The following is a 19403-nucleotide window of genomic DNA, read 5'->3' as shown; positions in this document are numbered from 1 at the left end:
TGGGACAAGACCTAGTTACTACGAACCCTGTCTGATCTGATGGGACAAGACCTAGTTACTACGGACCCTGTCTGATCTGATGGGACAAGACCTAGTTACTACGAACCCTGTCTGATCTGATGGGACAAGACCTAGTTACTACGGACGCTGTCTGATCTGATGGGACACGGCCTAGTTACTAATGACCCTGTCTGATCTGATGGGACAAGGCTTAGTTACTAATGACCCTGTCTGATCTGATGGGACATGGACCCTGTCTGATTTGATGGGACAAGGCCTAGTTACTAATGACCCTGTCTGATTTGATGGGACAAGGCCTAGTTACTAATGACCCTGTCTGATTTGATGGGACAAGGCCTAGTTACTAATGACCCTGTCTGATCTGATGGGACAAGGGGAGTTGATGGTGGTGAGTGACACCATAACCTACTATTGTTAGACTTTCAGACTGTTGAGATCATGTCCATCTAAATCACCATAGAGAAGTCCTGTTTGCGTACTTACTATATATCAAAGTGGAACCTTTGACTAATTCATACAAATGCACATTAATATTATAGTCGTCTATATACAACATAGAACATACAGTATCTTTGCATAAAATAAGGTAAGACCGGGATTCAATCCAATCGGGTGTTGTAGGCAATGTTCCAGTGTTCGCAGAGATTGCATTCACAGTAAACACAGCATAAGTCGGCCCATTCAGAAAATGTCGCCTTGCCTACAACCCGCAATCGGATTGAATCCCAGCCTTAATTACATATATAGTTGTAGTAGTATCATGCAAAAATAAGTTTTCCAAAAACCAAAGTTTACATAAAGAAGAATCTTTATTATTTTGTATACATACTTTTGTATACATATACAGACTTCATATAATTGTTCTAATACCAGTCAAAAATAATAATCATTATATATATATATATATATAGAAAACTAATCCCAATAAACTACTATGTACTTTGACTTTACATTTCTTGTATAAAACAACATGGAGAATGTATACTCACCTCCCTAGCTGGAAATATAGGTGCTCGGAAGGGAGCAAGATTTTACAAAAAAGAAAACTAGGCTAACACCGTTACACTGTATCTGGTTAGAACTACAATGTTACCCAACAAGCTAACATTGGCGGCCATTTTGTAGTTTTGTAATAAGACAGCATGTTGGTGGTGGAGGGTAATTGCCTAGGAACTTCTAAAAAAAAGGATAGTTCAGCAAAATTAGATATTTGAGAAACTGTTTTCAAGGTGAGGAAACAAATATCTAAATATGCAATTTCGCTGAACTTTCCCTTTAACACAAACTTCAGCTTTTTCACTCTGTTTAATGAAATTGGTTAAAAATAGTTTGAGATGATGACTGGGAGAGGATAGGATAATCTTATCATCTAGATTTGTGGCTGCAGACGAGAGGAGGAACATTAGATTACTACTGTCTCAGTACACAGAAGAAGATGATGAATATCTGTGGAGGCTGCTGGAGGTAGGGTGGGAAGGAGGGAGAGGGGGAGAGGGAGGGATGGAAGGAGAAAGGGGGTGGTAGGAGAGAGCGAGAAAGCAGGGGAGAGAGGAAAGGGAAGAAGAAAGTAGAAGTGAAGGGGAAGATATAGAGATTAAGAGAGAGAGGGGAGAGGCTGAGGGAGAAAGAGGAACAGGAGAGAGACAGAGAGAGAGAGAGAGAGAGAGAGAGAGAGAGAGAGAGAGAGGGGGAGAGAGAGAGGGTAGAGGCAAAGGGAGAAAGAGGAACAGGAGAGAGACAGAGAGAGAGAGAGAGAGAGAGAGAGAGAGAGAGAGAGAGAGAGAGAGAGGGGGAGAGAGAGGGTAGAGGCAAAGGGAGAAAGAGGAATAGGATAGAGAGAGAGAGAGAGAGAGAGAGAGCAAGAGAGATAAAAATAGATAATGAAAGAGGAAAAGGAATAGGAGAGAGAGAGAGATAAAGAGAGAGATAAAGAGATAATAAGAGAGAGAGATTGAGAGAGATTAAGAGAGAAAGGGGAGAGGCAGAGGGAGAAAAAGGAATAGGAGAGAGAGAAAGAGAAAGAGAGTGGACCCCATACTGATGAGCTGAATCTGTAAACAGAGAGAAGTGGTCCGCTTCTTCTCTCCTTCTTTTCACTTCTTCCCCTGCTTCTTTCCCTCTCTGGGAGGTAGGCCATATCATGGTGGTTGGCAGGGAGCTCATATGCGGTATCCAGTCTCGCTCTAATCCATTTAGCTGTGACAGTCTTTGGGAATGCCATCCATCCGTCTTAATAGCATTCCCAAGTTATCCCCCGAATTGTCCCAAACTCTAGATATGTAGAAATGGTGACATAGTAGTATATGAGGACGGATGGGACAGACCATCAGGATCTTGGAGAGGGGTGTCCAGTTGTCCTAGTGTCTGATTTGGGCCAGGGCAGCAGGAGGGTTGGACCCTCCTTATCCCCCCGTTGAGGAGGTACCGTCTCACCCCAAACGTCCCAGCTGGGGTGCAGTGTGGTCAAGAAGAGGCATCAAAGCTATGAGGGAGAAGAAGATATGTTTTAGACATACTTTGAATGCATCAATGATATACTTACTGTTATGATGTGACTAAAGGCAGAGAGAGCGAGAAAGAGAAAAAGAAAGGGGGGAATACGAGAAAGAGGGTGAGAGAAATTCTGAGAAAGTAAAGAACAGGAAACGAGTATGTTCCATCTTTAGGCAGAATGAAACATCAAGAAGTGATTGTGTGTATGTAAGGTGGTGTGCAATCCCCCAGGAGAGAGGGGATGTCCTGTCGCTGAATCATTCAATACTAAAACACACACACACACACACACACACACACACACACACACACACACACACACACACACACACACACACACACACACACACACACACACACACACACACACACACACACACACAGAGTCATCTGCTCCCTCCTCGCTGGGCCAAGATTTAAGATGGGAAGGTCACCTCTATCTCTTCATTACTATAAACCCACTACAGTCGCACTGTCTGCCACACAGCTTGATTATTACACACCCAGATTGGCCAACTGATGTGATGCATACCTTAGTTACTACACTGGTAGCCTGGTTCCAGATCTGTTTGTGCTGTCTTGTCAACTTCTGGTCATTGGCATTCAAGAGAGCACAAACAGATCTGGGACCAGGCTACCACACTGGGCGCGTTCTCTCTGACTCATAGGATGACACAGCTAGAGTTACAATTCTTCTATTCCCTCTGGCTCAGGTCTGCTTATACAGGCTTTGTAAAGTTTTGCTCAGGGCTACGTTTAAGGAAGGGATATTTTTTGAAATATTTTTTTTATTTAACCTTTATTTAACAAGGCAAGTTTAAGAACAAATTCTTATTTACAAAGACGGCCTACACCGGCCAAACCCGGACGATGCTGGGCCAATTGTGCGCCGCCTTATGGGACTTCCAATCACGGCCGGATGTGATACAGCCTGGATTCAAACCAGGGACAGTAGCACTGAGATGCAGTGCCTTAGACCGCTGCGCCACTTGGGAGCAAAGTTGGTAGAGCATGGCACTCGCAACACCAGGGTTGTGGGTTTGATTCCCACGGGGGACCAGTACTGGGGGAAAAAGTATGAAAATGTATGTACTCACTACTGTAAATCGCTCTGGATTAAAGCATCAGATAAATTACAAAAAAGTTCAAATGTGTCTTATTGAATGATTCTTACCTGTCCCATATTTTCACATTTCTACAGTTGGTGGTACAGCATCCAGCTGACATCAAAGCTGATAGAGAGAGAAAGAGAAACAGAAGAGATGCAGCTCAGTGCTATGTGATTTAGTTCTACAGTTTGGGTGTTAAATGAAACAACATCCCTTTTAACAATGAAACAGCTGTGACGGGGAGTAAAACAGGAGAGGAGAGGGACAATACTGTGCATGACTGTTTAGTTAATAGTGATAGATGCTATATTACAACGTTCTATTTGATTGCTCTATCGTGTGTTTGGTATGATAACTCCACTCCAGACTGTGTGTACAGGCTTTGAGGCGTTCCCCCTCGACTGTTTCAATCCTCTGCTGCAGCGCTGCAGTTGACAGCCACCAGACAGGCCTCTCTCCTGTAACGTCAGCCAGCCTTCTCAGGCTCAGCTAAGTCAATTTGGATAAGTTCTGTTTTAGTTTTCCACCATATTCCCCATGTGTGGGTGTGCACAAATGTACACGCAAAAAAGGCTTACACAATCTGATAGCCACACAGCAGTATGAAACACACAGAGAAGGTGAGGACAGTAAAATAGTAAGGAAGGTGAGAGGAGGGGAGAGAATGAGAGAGATATGGGGGAAAGAGGAGAGAGGTACCAATGGGCTAAGGTGTGAAAACAAACAAGGCGCTGTGGAGTTCAGTCCATTTCCTCTTGTACTCCTTTTGACAGGATGTGAGATAGCTACAATCCATGACATTAACACAAGGACACATCATTGTAATGTGGCACTGATTCTGACAGAACACCAGTTCTATCAAACACTGATGTCTCAATACAATACAGAACTATCCCTCTTAGTTTATTCTCTCACTCTCTCTCTCTCCTCCACTGTTGTCCTCCCCATGCGACTATAATAACGTTTGCAGCACATTTTCTCCCCCAGCTCTCTGGGATGGCTTCTATTGCCTATTAACTATTCATAAGATCTTGTGGCTGTAGACTTCTACAAAAAATCCCACTGTAAGCCTCCACTACGCTAGTCCACACATCACCATCAAAGGTGCGCGCACGCACACACGCCTCAATTTATCTACGGGAGGGAGAAAATAGCGAAAACTGTTTTTGTGTGTGTCTGCCTGTGTGTGCGTGTGTGAGGATAGAGATCATGTATGAAAATTCCCTTAAAGTTTTGGAGGTCAGGGTGGGTGGAATGGAATTGATTTCACGACTAAGGAGCCTCAGGGCGTTATGAATGAAGAGAAGGTTAGACGCTCACAAACACACACACACACACACACACACACACACACACACACACACACACACACACACACACACTCCATTTGAAGTGTATAAGCAGCTGACAGTAGTCTGACCCAGATGCTAATAGTGACATTAGAAAGGTGAGGGAGGGTAGGCAGACTGCTGATGACATCGTGTTCTGTGATAGGTGGGTCATTCTATTTGTAAGCTGACAGCTTAACGTGGAGGAGAGTGGGAACAATTAGCCTTAAACGGATTAGCCAATCCCAAGCTCAGGAATCCGACGCAGGTCATGTGATCGTACGGTTTTAATCACAGGCTTGTGATAGGGTGATGATGTAACGTTTAGATAACGTTTGACATCAACTGGACTGATACTGACAACATGCTGAGACCCCTTCCAGTATGAACTGACTAGAACTGATTGAATGGATTCAAATGATCACGAACTGATAGAATCCCTCTCCCAATATTCACAATGACATTGGAGATATATTCAAACCTGACCGGAACGGTAAAGTGAGGAACAGTTCCTCAGAACATTTAGATATTCAGGGGGTTGGGTGTTATACCGCTAACCCGGAATTGGATTTGGGGTCACAGAAAGAATAGCTGACGTGATTATTCAAGAATAAAGTGGAGCTTAACTTTCCCAGACCTTCACCTCTGTGCTCAGCGGAACGGCTCTTCATTTTTCTTTTCCTCCAAAAGATTTGTGTGATTTGCTGTGCAGAAAATCTGGTCCCACTAATACATCGCGGTTCCGGATCTAACACTTTCCATGCAGCTCAGGACTAAGACTAATTATGACTTTACATAACTGATCGTTCTTCTATAGTACAGAGAGAAAGGGCAAAACAATCTTTTGTAAAACAGAATTAGCAATAGCCAATGTGACCTTTTTTCGAAGGAAAAACTTTGACGCTCAGGACAGGGATAGTTTCCCAGACCCAGATTGAGCCTATAGTCGTTGACTAAAAAGCATTGAAATACACTATATTAAAAGTGTTTTTTATTTAGGCTTCATCTGTGTTTAGAAAACTGTCCCTCAATGTTAAGGAACTCAAGGAAGTTATCACATTTATAGATTGACCAATCCTACCCATGGCTGCAAACTACCTGTGTATTATCAAAATGTGTAATCGAGATATAATGTATGTCTAAATCAAACCAGAAAACACATCAACCCTTCCATGTGGCCCCAGTCAACCCCTTTGGTCCTTTCTATCGTTCCAGAAATGATGCAAAAGAGGCGGCAAACAAGTCAGGCTGCTCAGCAGATTGGTTCACGTACTGTCAATTGAGATTTTTTTGGACTAAACTTAACAAAAAATAAGAAAGAAAATACAATACCAAAAGACATAAAACACAATGGAAAAAGCCTCAGTATCAGAATGGGAGATGAATAATAAACTGGTCTTAAATACATCTACAAGTTAAAGCACGGTATTTGGTTCAAAACCTTCTCTAAGACCTAAACCTCACCTGGAGTTGTACATAAAGGGTGTGGCCACTGAGCAAGTTGAGGAAGTTAAACTCCTAGGTATAACACTGGACAGTTATCATGGTCAAGTTGAGGAAGCTAAACTCCTAGGTATAACACTGGACAGTTATCATGGTCAAGTTGAGGAAGTTAAACTCCTAGGTATAACACTGGACGGTCAGTTATCATGGTCAAGTTGAGGAAGCTAAACTCCTAGGTATAACACTGGACAGTTAACATGGTCAAGTTGAGGAAGCTAAACTCCTAGGTATAACACTGGACAGTTATCATGGTCAAGTTGAGGAAGCTAAACTCCTAGGTATAACACTGGACGGTCAGTTATCATGGTCAAGTTGAGGAAGTTAAACTCCTAGGTATAACACTGGACAGTTATCATGGTCAAGTTGAGGAAGCTAAACTCCTAGGTATAACACTGGACAGTTATCATGGTCAAGTTGAGGAAGCTAAACTCCTAGGTATAACACTGGATGGTCAGTTATCATGGTCAAGTTGAGGAAGCTAAACTCCTAGGTATAACACTGGATGGTCAGTTATCATGGTCAAGTTGAGGAAGCTAAACTCCTAGGTATAACACTGGACAGTTATCATGGTCAAGTTGAGGAAGCTAAACTCCTAGGTATAACACTGGACAGTTATCATGGTCAAGTTGAGGAAGCTAAACTCCTAGGTATAACACTGAACGGTCAGTTATCATGGTCAAGTTGAGGAAGCTAAACTCCTAGGTATAACACTGGACAGTTATCATGGTCAAGTTGAGGAAGTTAAACTCCTAGGTATAACACTGGACGGTCAGTTGTCATGGTCACGTCATATTGAGAAAGTAGTTGAGACGTCTGTTATTGAAGACTTTCTCATCTGCAGAAGTTCTGCATTTATTTTAACACAAAAGTTAACTGTAGTTGTTAAGGCTCTGGTCTTGTCCCATCTTTCATTTCATTCATTTAAATAACTGTTCATCTTCATACTGTCTGGTAATATGGTCAGGTGCAGCAAAGAAAGATCTAGCAAAGCTGCAGCTGGATCAAAACAAAGCAGCACGCCTTGCCCTTAACTGCACACACACAACTAACATCAACAACATGCATGATAGTCTTTCCTGGTTGACGGTTGACGAGAGATTAACTGCATGTCTTCTAGTTTTCATGAGAAATAAGTACTGTGACGAAAATTCCAGATTGTCTGCATGATCAAATAACATTCAGCTCGGACACCCATACATACCCCACAAGACATGCCACCAGGGGTCTCTTCACAGTCCCTAAATCCAAAACAAATTCACGGCACATTTTATACAGAGCCATGATCACATGGAACTCCCTTCCATCTCCAGTCACTCACCGGTGTGTCAATCTAAGTAACATAATACAAAAAATCCCCATCAAAATCTTTCCGTTTAAACTAGAGATATCATTTTTGCACGGGCTGCGTCTCAATCCACCGCATCAGCCAATGGCGGCCTTCCACATTTGTGGTGTTTGTCAGAACATGAGACATCCCGAAAATGTGTCTTCTCACGAATACGTCCGTAGCGTCCATTTTGCTCAACGGCCCCCCACACGTGTCACGGGACTCGTCTGAAGTCAGTACCGTCGATGAGCCAACTTATAGCATCCGAAACCGATTCTCACGAACACGACGGCGTTCTCCGTTTTGCTCTACGACCCCCACAGTGTCACAGGACTGGTCTGATTGTAACCCATACCATTTAAAAGACAAAACGGAAGTATAGAGGTAGTTTTGTGCCTTCCCAAAAAAAGAGGTTAAACCCTGAGCTTTCTTACATCTCCTAGATACGGGACAGACACTTCAAAATCTTGTTTCTTATGATTCATTTTTTGACTGTCTTTTTTTTGTTGCTATTTATGAATGTGTTATTCAATGCGTTTCTATGGGCTATAGTAGTAAAGGCCAAATTCAATATTTTATCAAATAATTATTTTATATTTTTGGGGGATACCTAACAGGGTCCTAAAATTCTAAATCAAATAGCTAAATAATCCCTGGTATGACCTTATTAAAACAATTCCATATGTCAGCTCAGAACCCCCCCCTCCCGCCAAGGCTTAGACTTACAGTGGTTAAACAACATCTCATGGAACTGTGGGGACCGTGAAACACTCTAACACACACATTTTTTGCTTAGTTATATTGACTGTATTATTTTTGTTGTTGTATTGTTTGTATATCATTGTCTTTTAAAATCAGTGTATCAGTGTCCTGCTACTTGTCATGTTCTGTGTTTCTTTGTGGACCCTAGGAGAGTAGCTGCTGCTTCTGCGAAAGCCAATGGGGATCCAAATAAACAAATGATCCAGATCAACGCATGGTCATTTCCGAGCCTCAGATCTCCTAAAAATCGGCTTTATTAATTATTTAGGGGCGCGGCTGAGAGGAAGGCATGTTGAGATGCACTGTAGATCAGTGACCTTCCGCTTAGCTAGCGGTCAGTCTGTCTGTCAGTAAGTCAGTCAGTCTGCCCATTAGGCAGACACAGTTACATATAATATATAATAATATATGCCAATTATTAGACGCTTTAGTCATGCGTGGATACATTTTAAGTATGGGTGTTCCCGGGAATCAAACCCACTAGCCTGGCGTTAGAAGCGCCAACTGCTGAGCATCTACCACAACTAAAATGTCACTACAGCATCACTAGGCTGAATATAGGTTATAATGTAACCCTTTACAGTACATGAACTGTCCAGCTACATTACCAGGGGAAAAGGAATACAAGCTGAAAAAGAACACCGATGCCTTGGGGCATTGTATAGGAGAAATGCATCTGCAACTATGCACTCACTGCACTGCATCTATGTACTGTAGGGTACTGTATGTATTGTTCAGGGCATCCAAATGTGTTACATTTGCAGATGAGAACGAGAGAGTGATTCCAGGAAGCTAGAATTATCTCCTTTACATAATGTTGTGGAGTAGCAATCCAGCCCTCTCTCTCTCTCTCTGTCTGTCTCTCTCTCTCGTCACTGTCTCTTTCTCTCGCCTCTCCTCTCTCTCGCTCTCTCTCTCCTCTCTCTCCCCTCTCTCTGTCTCTCTCTCTCCTCTCTGTCTCTCTCTCTCTTTCTCTCCTCTCTGTCTCTCTCTCTCTCTCCTTTCTGTCTCTCTTTCCTCTCTGTCTCTCCTCTCTCTCTCGCTCCTCTCTGTCTCGCTCTCTCTCCGCTCTGTCTCTTCGTCTCTATCCTCTCTGTCTCGCTCTCTCTCTCGCTATCCTCTCTGTCTCTGTACTGTAGGGTACTGTATGTATTGTTCAGGGCATCCAAATGTGTTACATATGCAGATGAGAACGAGAGAGTGATTCCAGGAAGCTAGAATCTCCATCACATAACGTTGTAGAGTAGCAATCCAGCCTCTATCTCTCCCTCTCTCTCTCTCTCTCTCTCTCCTCTCTGTCTCTCTCTGTCCTCTCTGTCTCTCTCTCTCTCCTCTCTGCCTCTCTCTCTCTCTGTCTCTCTCTCTATCTATTCTGTCTCTCTCTATCTCTCCTCTTTCTCTCTCTCTCTACAGCAGTGGTGTTGTGTGTTGTTTCAGGTTAGTACTCGTAGGATGAAGGCCAGTTACAGTACATTGCATAGCTGGAGGGCTGAATGCTAAACGTGACATCTACTGTTCTGTATGTAATGTATATGCTAGTAATGTAAGATACTGTATTGTGTTACAGCATACAGTAAAGATCTTATAGCACAGTTCAATTGTGTGACAGGAGAGCTGAATGATAGTGAATTCCACAGTTTGGTTTCTTACGGACCTGTCGGCTGTCTGCTGCTATGCCCAGGACTCAGTATCTGGCTGTACGTACACACACACACACACACACACACACACACACACACACACACACACACACACACACACACACACACACACACACACACACACACACACACACACACTCTGGGCTGCGGAAGCTTGACTGTGGGTGATTGGAGCGTGGAACTCACCAGAGTGGAGCTGGCTAATGAGGTTGACCATGCCTGGGGCTGTGTGTGTGTGTGTGTGTGTGTGTGTGTGTGTGTGTGTGTGTGTGTGTGTGTGTGTGTGTGTGTGTGTGTGTGTGTGTGTGTGTGTGTGTGTGTGTGTGTGTGTGTGTGTGTGTGTGTGTGTGTGTGTGTGTGTGTGTCTACTTTATCACTGACTCCAATCAAGAACCACAGACTGAGACACAGAGACATCAAAAGACGCACACACACCCACCCACACACACACACACACACACACACACAGAGAGTAGCCCATGGTAACCTCTCCTTGGTGATAAATTATAAACAAGGGAGGGGCCACGTCATTGGCAACCTCTCCCCACTGTTAACGACAATGTTACCCCAACGTTAGCCTCCGGGCATCCCCCAATGCACCACTACACTACTGCTTCTTCTAGTGCCCAGGGTCAAAATTGAATGAGTTTCTCCCAACAAATCGCACACACACACCACACACATCATACACACACCACACACATCATACACACACATGGTACAGACACCATATCGTGCGGATTACAGCAGAATGGTCTGTGTGTATGTGTGTGTATGTGTGTTTGTGTGTTAGACACCTGCCTCTCTTCAGTTCTGCTGCTCCTTTGATCTCAGTTCTACTTATCACTGCCTCCAATCAAGAGACAGACTGAGACACACAGACATCAATAGACGCACACACATTGACGCACACACTCATGGTGCAGACGCCATATCGTGCGGATTACAGAATAGGACCTATTTTTACAGTGATCATATTGCATTGCAGTATGCTGGGGGGGTAGTAGGGGAAAATAAACACACACAGAAAACAGTATTCCTTCACGCCTGGTAAATCTGCCTAGATCCTCCACTCCACTCAAGTGGAGAAGAACCTCTAATTTATTCGGAATAAAGTAAATAGTTCAAAATAGAACTGAGTGTCGGGTGTCAGAGGGAGCTCACAGATTCCAATGTAGATGTATTATTGTATCAGCATCAGCTAACTGTGCTAATCTATTGCCTCATTTCATGGCTTAATATAGTCTATAACCCTGTGCTTTCAAAGATGGTCACTTCATGGTCACTCTGGGTTGTATTCATTAGGCACCCAACGGACGAAAACAGACTAACACAGGGAGGGTCTGCTTGGACTTAAAAGTAATGCTCATTAAGAATGCTCGTTAAGAATCCAATAAAATATGCTCTTTTTTGTTTTCCGTCTCAGAACGTTTCCGTTAAGTGCCGTAAGGAATACGACCCTGTATTCAAAAATGGTCACTTCCTTCTTAGCTGTACAGAGGCATGTTTCGGAAATGACTCTCAAAAGGCAAATTAAATATTGAAGCATACATTTATAAGATAAACTGCTGTTGTCCTAGCTTTGGAGACAAACACAGTAGCCCACGGTAACCTCTCATTGGTGATAAATTATAAACAAGGAAGGGACCACGTTATTGGCAACCTCTCCCCACTGTTGACGACAGTGTTACTCCAACGTTAGCCTCCGGGCATACCACAATGCACCACTCCACCACTGCTTTTTCTAGTGCCCAGGGTCTAACTTGAATGAGTTTCTCGCCACAAATCACGCACACGCACACACACACGCACACACACGTGCGCGCACACGCAGTCTCAACTCAATACCTTGGTTATCCACTTCCTAAGGAGATACATTGTTTACACTCTTATTTTGCCCTCTCTATGTCATGCAGTTCTTTTGTAGCTGTTGCATCGCTGTATTTCCCTTCAATCTAAAGCTTTTGTTCTATTTCATATGGGAATAATACGCAATCACAGCAATAGTCTAAAGCTGGGGTCTAAAGGGCCAGTCTTGTGTAATCTACCAAAGAAACGCTTTAAAGACAGAAAACACTTCATTAGAAAAAAAACAAAGACATTCTTCTGATGAACCCAATGCAGACAGATGTGGTGATGATGTCGTAACAGCAACATCTATACCGTTAGTAGATACAGAAGATATCTCCTTCCCATATAGCATCTATGTCTTTCTGATATAGCACCTCGTCTCTGTCTTTCCCATAGCATCTCATTCTCACTGTGATCAACGAGGGCTCTTCTAACACTGTACAGCCAAGGTGAGATTCACACTCCTATCTCAGCGCTGGGAGAAGAGGCAGGAGGGGGATTACACAACTCAACTAGGGAGTACTCTTGATGAATGCCAGTTCAACACACACACGGACAGACAAAGACACACACACTTGCATGTGCACACGCGCACACGCTTCTTGACAAACGGCAATTGAACAACAGCACTGCAGCAAATCCCTCAACCTCAGCACCAAGGCATGTATCCCTGACCTCCCCTTGGAAAGACAGACACAATCAGAGCCTCAGAAGTCACGCCAGCATTTTCTTGACTAAAAGTCGAGCAAGAAAACACTCGCAATTCTATGTTTCACCTGCGGCGAAAGTTCCTCTTAGAGCCAAGGCCAAAACCGTAATGAAATGTTATTTTGCTGTAACCGCGCAGAGGAAAGAAAAAGAGCGAGTTGGGTTCTAGCAATGGGGGGTAATGAGATACAGTAGCCATTATCTGCAGACTGCTGCTCGTAATTGTGTCCTATCAAGAGGAAGAAATCTCTCTACAGTACAGAGAAGCAGACAGTATGCTACAGCTAGACACAGGAAATCAGACGTATGACCTTGATGCCAATCATTCAGATGTCAAGTTTAAGTAAAAAAAACATGATTATCCATTTTCCTGTGAAAATGTACATAATTATTTTGCTTACAGGCATTTGGCTCAGACACATCACAGATCCATCCCGATCAAAGGATGAGCACATACAGTTGAAGTGGGAAGTTTACATACACTTAGGTTGGACTCATTAAAACTTGTTTTTTGACAAATTCACACATTTCTTGTTAACAAACTATAGTTTTGGCAAGTCGGTGCATGACACAAGTGATTGTTCCAACAATTGTTTACAGACAGATTATTTCACTTATAATTCACTGTATCACAATTCCAGTGGGTCAGAAGTTTACATACACTAAGTTGACTGTGCCTTTAAACAGCTTGGAAAATTCCAGAAAATTATGTCTTGGCTTTAGAAGCTTCTGATAGGCTAATTGACATCATATGAGTCAATTGGAGGTGTACCTGTGGATGTGTTTCAAGGTCTACCTTCAAACTCAGTGCCTCTTTGCTTGACATCATGGGTAAATCAAAAGAAATCAGCCAAGACCTCAGAAAAAAATTGTAGACCTCCACAAGTCTGCTTCATCCTTGGGAGCAATTTCCAAATGCCTGAAGGTACCATGTTCATCTGTACAAACAATAGTACGCAAGTATAAACACCATGGGACCACGCAGCCGTCATACCGCTCAGGAAGGTGACGCGTTCTGTCTCCTAGAGATGAACGTACAATGGTGCGGAAAGTGCAAATCAATCCCAGAACAACAGCAAAGGACCTTGTGAAGATGCTGGAGGAAACAGGTACAAAAGTATCTATATCCACAGTAAAACGAGTCCTATATTGACATACCTGAAAGGCCGCTCAGCAAGGAAGAAGCCACTGCTCCAAAACCGCCATAAAAAAGCCAGACTACGGTTTTCAACTGCACATGGGGACAAAGATCGTACTTTTTGGAGAAATGTCCTCTGGTCTGAAGAAACAAAAATAGAACTGTTTGGCCATAATGACCATCGTTATGTTTGGAGGAAAAAGTTGCAAGCCGAAGAACACCATCCCAACCGTGAAGCACGACGGTGGCAGCCTCATGTTGTGGGGATGCTTTGCTGCAGGAGGGACTGTTGCACTTCACAAAATAGATGGCAACATGAGGCAGGAAAATTATGTGGATATATTGAAGCAACATCTCAAGACATCAGTCTGGAAGTTAAATGGACAAATGGACAATGATACAAGCATACTTCCAAAGTTGTGGCAAAATGGCTTAAGGATAACAAAGTCAAGGTATTGGAGTGGCCATCACAAAGCCCTGACCTCAATCCCATAGAAAATGTGTGGGCAGAACTGAAAAAGCGTGTGCGAGCAAGGAGGCCTACAAACCTGACTCAGTTACACCAGCTCTGTCAGGAGGAATGGGCCAAAATTCACCCAACTTATTGTGGGAAGCTTGTGGAAGGCTACCTGAAACGTTTGACCCAAGTTAAACAATTGTAAGGCAATGCTACCAAATACTAATTGAGTGTATGTAAACTTTCGACCCACTGGGAATGTGATGAAAGAAATAAAAGCTGAAATAAATCATTCTCTCTACTATTATTCTGACATTTCACATTCTTAAAATAAAGTGGTGATCAAACTGACCTAAGACAGGGAATTTTTACTACGAATAAATGTCAGGAATTGTGAAAAACTGAGTTTAAGTGTATTTGGCTACTTCAACTGTACATACCATCTTGTCTGAAACATAGAAAGCATTATAACAAACAGATAATGAATGCCCCAGGCACTGAAAAGATTAGAAACTACATTGAGGGGTTGTGATAAAAAATGTAGAATAATGTGGTCGGTGCTTAGCTTTGACATCCTACGTTATCTTAAAGCTACATTCTGGGATTTAAAAAAACAACAAAACGGCAGCCCTGAATTGAAATGAGGAACAGATTCCCAGATCCCATACTGTACCTTTAATGATGTGTTATCTCTCTTCCCGTCCCTGTTATGTTGTGATAGATGTTATCTGACTTTGGTGAGACCAGAGTGATGTTGTTACTGGAGACAATATAACTCTGGGAGGTGTCCCTTGATCATTGATCAAACTGTTAGATAACACACTGTTAATAGATGCTCATCAAGATAGCATTGTTAACAGCAGCGGAAGCCAGTTGGCTAGCAACAGAGAACGTGAAAGCAAGATGAGTACTCACTGTGAACGTCACTTCCAAGATGGATGACATTCAGGTTGACATTAATTCAACTACTTCTTGCCCACCAGGAATGACACAAACTGTCACAACCTGGTAATAACATCCAAGATGAGCATTGTTTAAGATCGTATGAATTGAACTGCTTTGAACTGAATCCATCTACCAGAAATGACAAAAACATCAAGTCAAGGTCACCTCCAGGTCTTCAAATGATGAAAACATGGAAATATTCCTCCAGGTAATTTCTCCCCTGGAATTGATGCCTGTATCTCCCCTCTCTCCATCCTCTCTCCCCACTCTTCATCCTCTCTCCCCTCTATCCATCCTCTCTCCATCTTCTCTCCCCCCCGTCATGTCTGCTTTTAGGTTTAGATCTGATTTGTCTCAGCCCACTGGTCCATCTCTCACTGGCACGCCACACCGGGAGAGAGAAGACCAGGGGAGGACACTGACTGTCTATTCTCTCTGTCACTGGAATGAGATTGCGTGTCTACGGCCCAGGCCTGACTCTGGAACAGTTGTCACATATCTCAGGATCTTGAGATGAGGCCTGGGAGCAAATGCTTGGAGTTGGTCCCTTCCACTACTGACCACATGGTAGGGGTGTGAAGGTGAAAGTTGAGGCCTTTAACTAAGAAATGCCTGGTTTTAATCTGTAAAGATGACGATATCTGAACTTTCCCTTCAATATAGTTTAGCTACAATTCAACTCTCCATGTCATTTTCACACTGAAGTGCCAAAATAAAACGGTTCGCCTCAACTCAAAAAGTGAAAACTGTTTATCTGTGAGAACGACACCAAAAATAGTTTTTTTTAGCTTAATAGTGATCTGCTAAACATCTCTGTGTTAAACACACACACACACACACATGAACGCATGCATGCGCGCACACACACAGTTGTCCAAGGGGAGCAGACATTAAGGTAATGAGGGATATCAACAAAATGTTTAATAACACTCTTGCTATAATGTTTGCTCCGAAGGTACGTTGGCTGTTGTTATAAGGTTATGTGTCCTAGACGTGAACACAAACAAATATAAAACAAAAGACCGTAATTCAAACCCGGTCTCCTGGGTACCATGAGATTATGTTAGTCCTCTGATGTTAGTCCTCTGATGTTAGCCCTCTGAGTCTTCAGGTCTTAGGCAAGGTTACTCAGCACACGAGTGTGCGTGGTTCCAAACCAGCTCTGTTAAATAGCTACATCTCCAAAGTGCAAGAGGTAAGGTATGGTATATGTTAAGAACATCTAATACTTTTTTGATTATACTAATCCATGTGATAAATGTCTGCCTAATACTCACATATTTCCAAACACAGAATCAGTGACTAAATGTTGGATTTCCTGTACGAATTTGTTCTCACATGAACGTAGCTTGTGAGTGTGACATCTTTTGGCAGACTTGCACGGAAGAAGAACAGAGAGGAAGAGTGACAACACACTCTCTCTCTCTAATCCACTGTGTGTGTGTGTGTGTGTGTGTGTGTGTGTGTGTGTGTGTGTGTGTGTGTGTGTGTGTGTGTGTGTGTGTGTGTGTGTGTGTGTGTGTTCTGAAACAAGGCTTTCTGATGGTGCTACTCCTCAGACAGGTGATTGAACACTGTCGACCAATTAGGAAGAGAGAGAAACATCCTGGTACTTTTCCCTGACAGACTGACTGTGGAGACTAGAGAGAGAGAGGAGCGCACACACACACACACACAATCACACACACATACACACACATACACATACACACACACACACACACACACACACACACACACACACACACACACACACACACACACACACACACACACACACACACACACACACACACACACACACACACACACACACACACACACACACACAGAGCGGGCATCAGAGCAGAGGCCAGACTACAGTAATTGTTCTGTCACTGCACTATAGACATTCTCGGGCAGCAATACGACTTGAATCTAATGGATACTTTCTCTACAACCAATGCAGTATTATACAGATTGTAAAATAGTTGCACAAAAACATAGGTTCCATCAGCCAGTCAGTCAGCACTTTATACCTTTTCAATAAAGTGGAATCTTACCTTGGACCCCCAAAATACAATAAGAGCATCCATAAATAAAGCAATTCTCGAGAAAGTAATATCATGGGAAAAATTGATCAGAAACTAAAATCTCAATTTAGATCAATTCAATTTCAGAGAGACAATTCAGCATTCAACAATGATTGACAGCCAGGTGGGACATTGAAATGAGTTTATTTCTGGAATGCGTGTGCGTGTGCGCAGATGTGTGTGTGCGTGTAGGTGTGTGTGTGTGTTTGCACGCTTGCACACAGGGAGCGGGAGAGAGAGAGAGAGAGAGAGAGAGAGAGAGAGAGAGAGAGAGAGAGAGAGAGGAGGGCTGCTGAACCACAGGCTTCCCCTTTGCACCGGAGGGAGGGAGAAGGGAGAGAGAGAGAGAGAGAGAGAGAGAGAGAGAGAGAGAGAGAGGGTAGGGGAAAGAGAGAGATGGGGAGAGGAGAAAGGAGGATAAACCCTGTCCCTCTGTGACTACTGCCAGACAGTCTGCATTACCAATCTCCCATTGTCACTGGGGCTTCACGCACTCTCTGTGTCCCAAATGGCACCCTATTCCCTTTGTAGTGCATCCACTGACAAGCAAGATGGCGCCGGAGGGTAGGGCTGCAGTCTTATCGGCTCTTAACCAACCATGCTATTTTGTTTGTTTTTTCGCGTTGTTCGTAAATTGTTTTGTACATAATGTTGCTGCTACCGTCTCTTACGACCAAAAAGAGCTTCTGGACATCAGAACTGGGATTACTCACCTCAAATTGGACGAGGAGTTCTTCTTCAATTAGTTGGACACGAGGGATATACTACAGACACCCGACCAGGCCCAGATCCCCGTGATTCGCTGGAAAAGGAAAAGTACACTACCGTTCAAAAGTTTGGGGTTACTTAGAAATGTCCTTGTTTTTGAAAGAAAGCTAAGTTTTTGTCCATTAAAATAACATCAAATTGATCAGAAATACAGTGTAGACATTGTTAATGTTGTAAATGACTATTGCAGCTGGAAACGGCAGATTTTTTATGGAATATCTACATAGCCGTACAGAGGCCCATTATCAGCATCCATCACTCCTGTGTTCATCCCGGAGTCGCCGGAGTCGCCTCTTCACTGTTGACATTGAGACTGGTGTTTTGCGGGTACTATTTAATGAAGCTGCCAGTTGAGGACTTGTGAGGCGTCTGTTTCTCAAACTAGACACTCTAATGTACTTGTCCTCTTGATCAGTTGTGCACCGGGGCCTCCCACTCCTCTTTCTATTCTGGTTAGACAGTTTGCGCTGTTCTGTGAAGGGAGTAGTACACAGCATTGTACGAGATCTTCAATTTCTTGGCAATTTCTCTCATGGAATAGCCTTCATTTCTCAGAACAAGAATAGACTGACGAGTTTCAGAAGAAAGTTATTTGTTTCTGGCCATTTTGAGCCTGTAATCGAACCCACAAATGCTGATGCTCCAGATACTCAACTAGTCTAAAGAAGGCCAGTTTTATTGCTTCTTTATCAGGACAACAGTTTTCAGCTGTGCTAACATAATTGCAAATGGGCTTTCTAATGATCAATTAGCCTTTTAAAATGATAAACTTGGATTAGCTAACACAACGTGCCATTGGAACACAGGAGTGATGGTGGCTGATAATGGGCCTCTGTATGCCTATGTAGATATTCCATAAAAATCTGCCGTTTCCAGTTACAATAGTCATTTACAACATTAACAATGTCTACACTGTATTTCTGATCAATTTGATGTTATTTTAATGGACAAAATTGTTTTTGTTTTTTCAAAAACAAGGACATTTCTAAGTAACCCCAAACTTTTGAATGGTAGTGTAGGTTTCGCGGAAAGAGATCAGGATGCCTTGTGAGGATCAGGCGACGAGTGGCTAATCTGCCCTTGCCATCCGTTCCGCTAGCTTACGTTCATTCGCTGAAAAATAAATGGGACAAACTGAAAGCACATATATCCTACCAACCATCCTACCAAACTGTAATATCTTATGTTTCACCGAGTCGTGGCTCAACGACGACATTAAGAACATACAGCTGGCGGGTTATACACTCTATCGGCAGGACA

At 43.1% G+C, this 19403-nt stretch overlaps 1 protein-coding gene across 1 annotated transcript in view; it reads right to left on the bottom strand.

Annotated features, from left to right (window-relative positions):
- Positions 1-1858: 1858 nt before the first annotated feature.
- Positions 1859-19403, bottom strand: part of LOC106564584 (uncharacterized) — a 34819-nt gene continuing 17274 nt past the window's right edge. The window contains exons 3-4 of the mRNA XM_045691158.2: positions 3689-3746; positions 1859-2503 (exon numbers count right to left, since the gene is read on the bottom strand). Coding sequence (XP_045547114.1) covers positions 2485-2503; positions 3689-3746 — 77 coding nt within the window. The 3' untranslated portion in view covers positions 1859-2484. The remainder of the gene's footprint in view (positions 2504-3688; positions 3747-19403) is intronic.

The sequence above is a fragment of the Salmo salar genome, chromosome 12 (assembly GCF_965601325.2).
Source record: "Salmo salar chromosome 12, fSalSal1, whole genome shotgun sequence".
Taxonomy (NCBI): domain Eukaryota; kingdom Metazoa; phylum Chordata; class Actinopteri; order Salmoniformes; family Salmonidae; genus Salmo; species Salmo salar.
The sequence above is the reverse complement of the archived record's forward strand: the minus strand, read 5'-3'. Positions and strand labels throughout refer to the sequence as shown.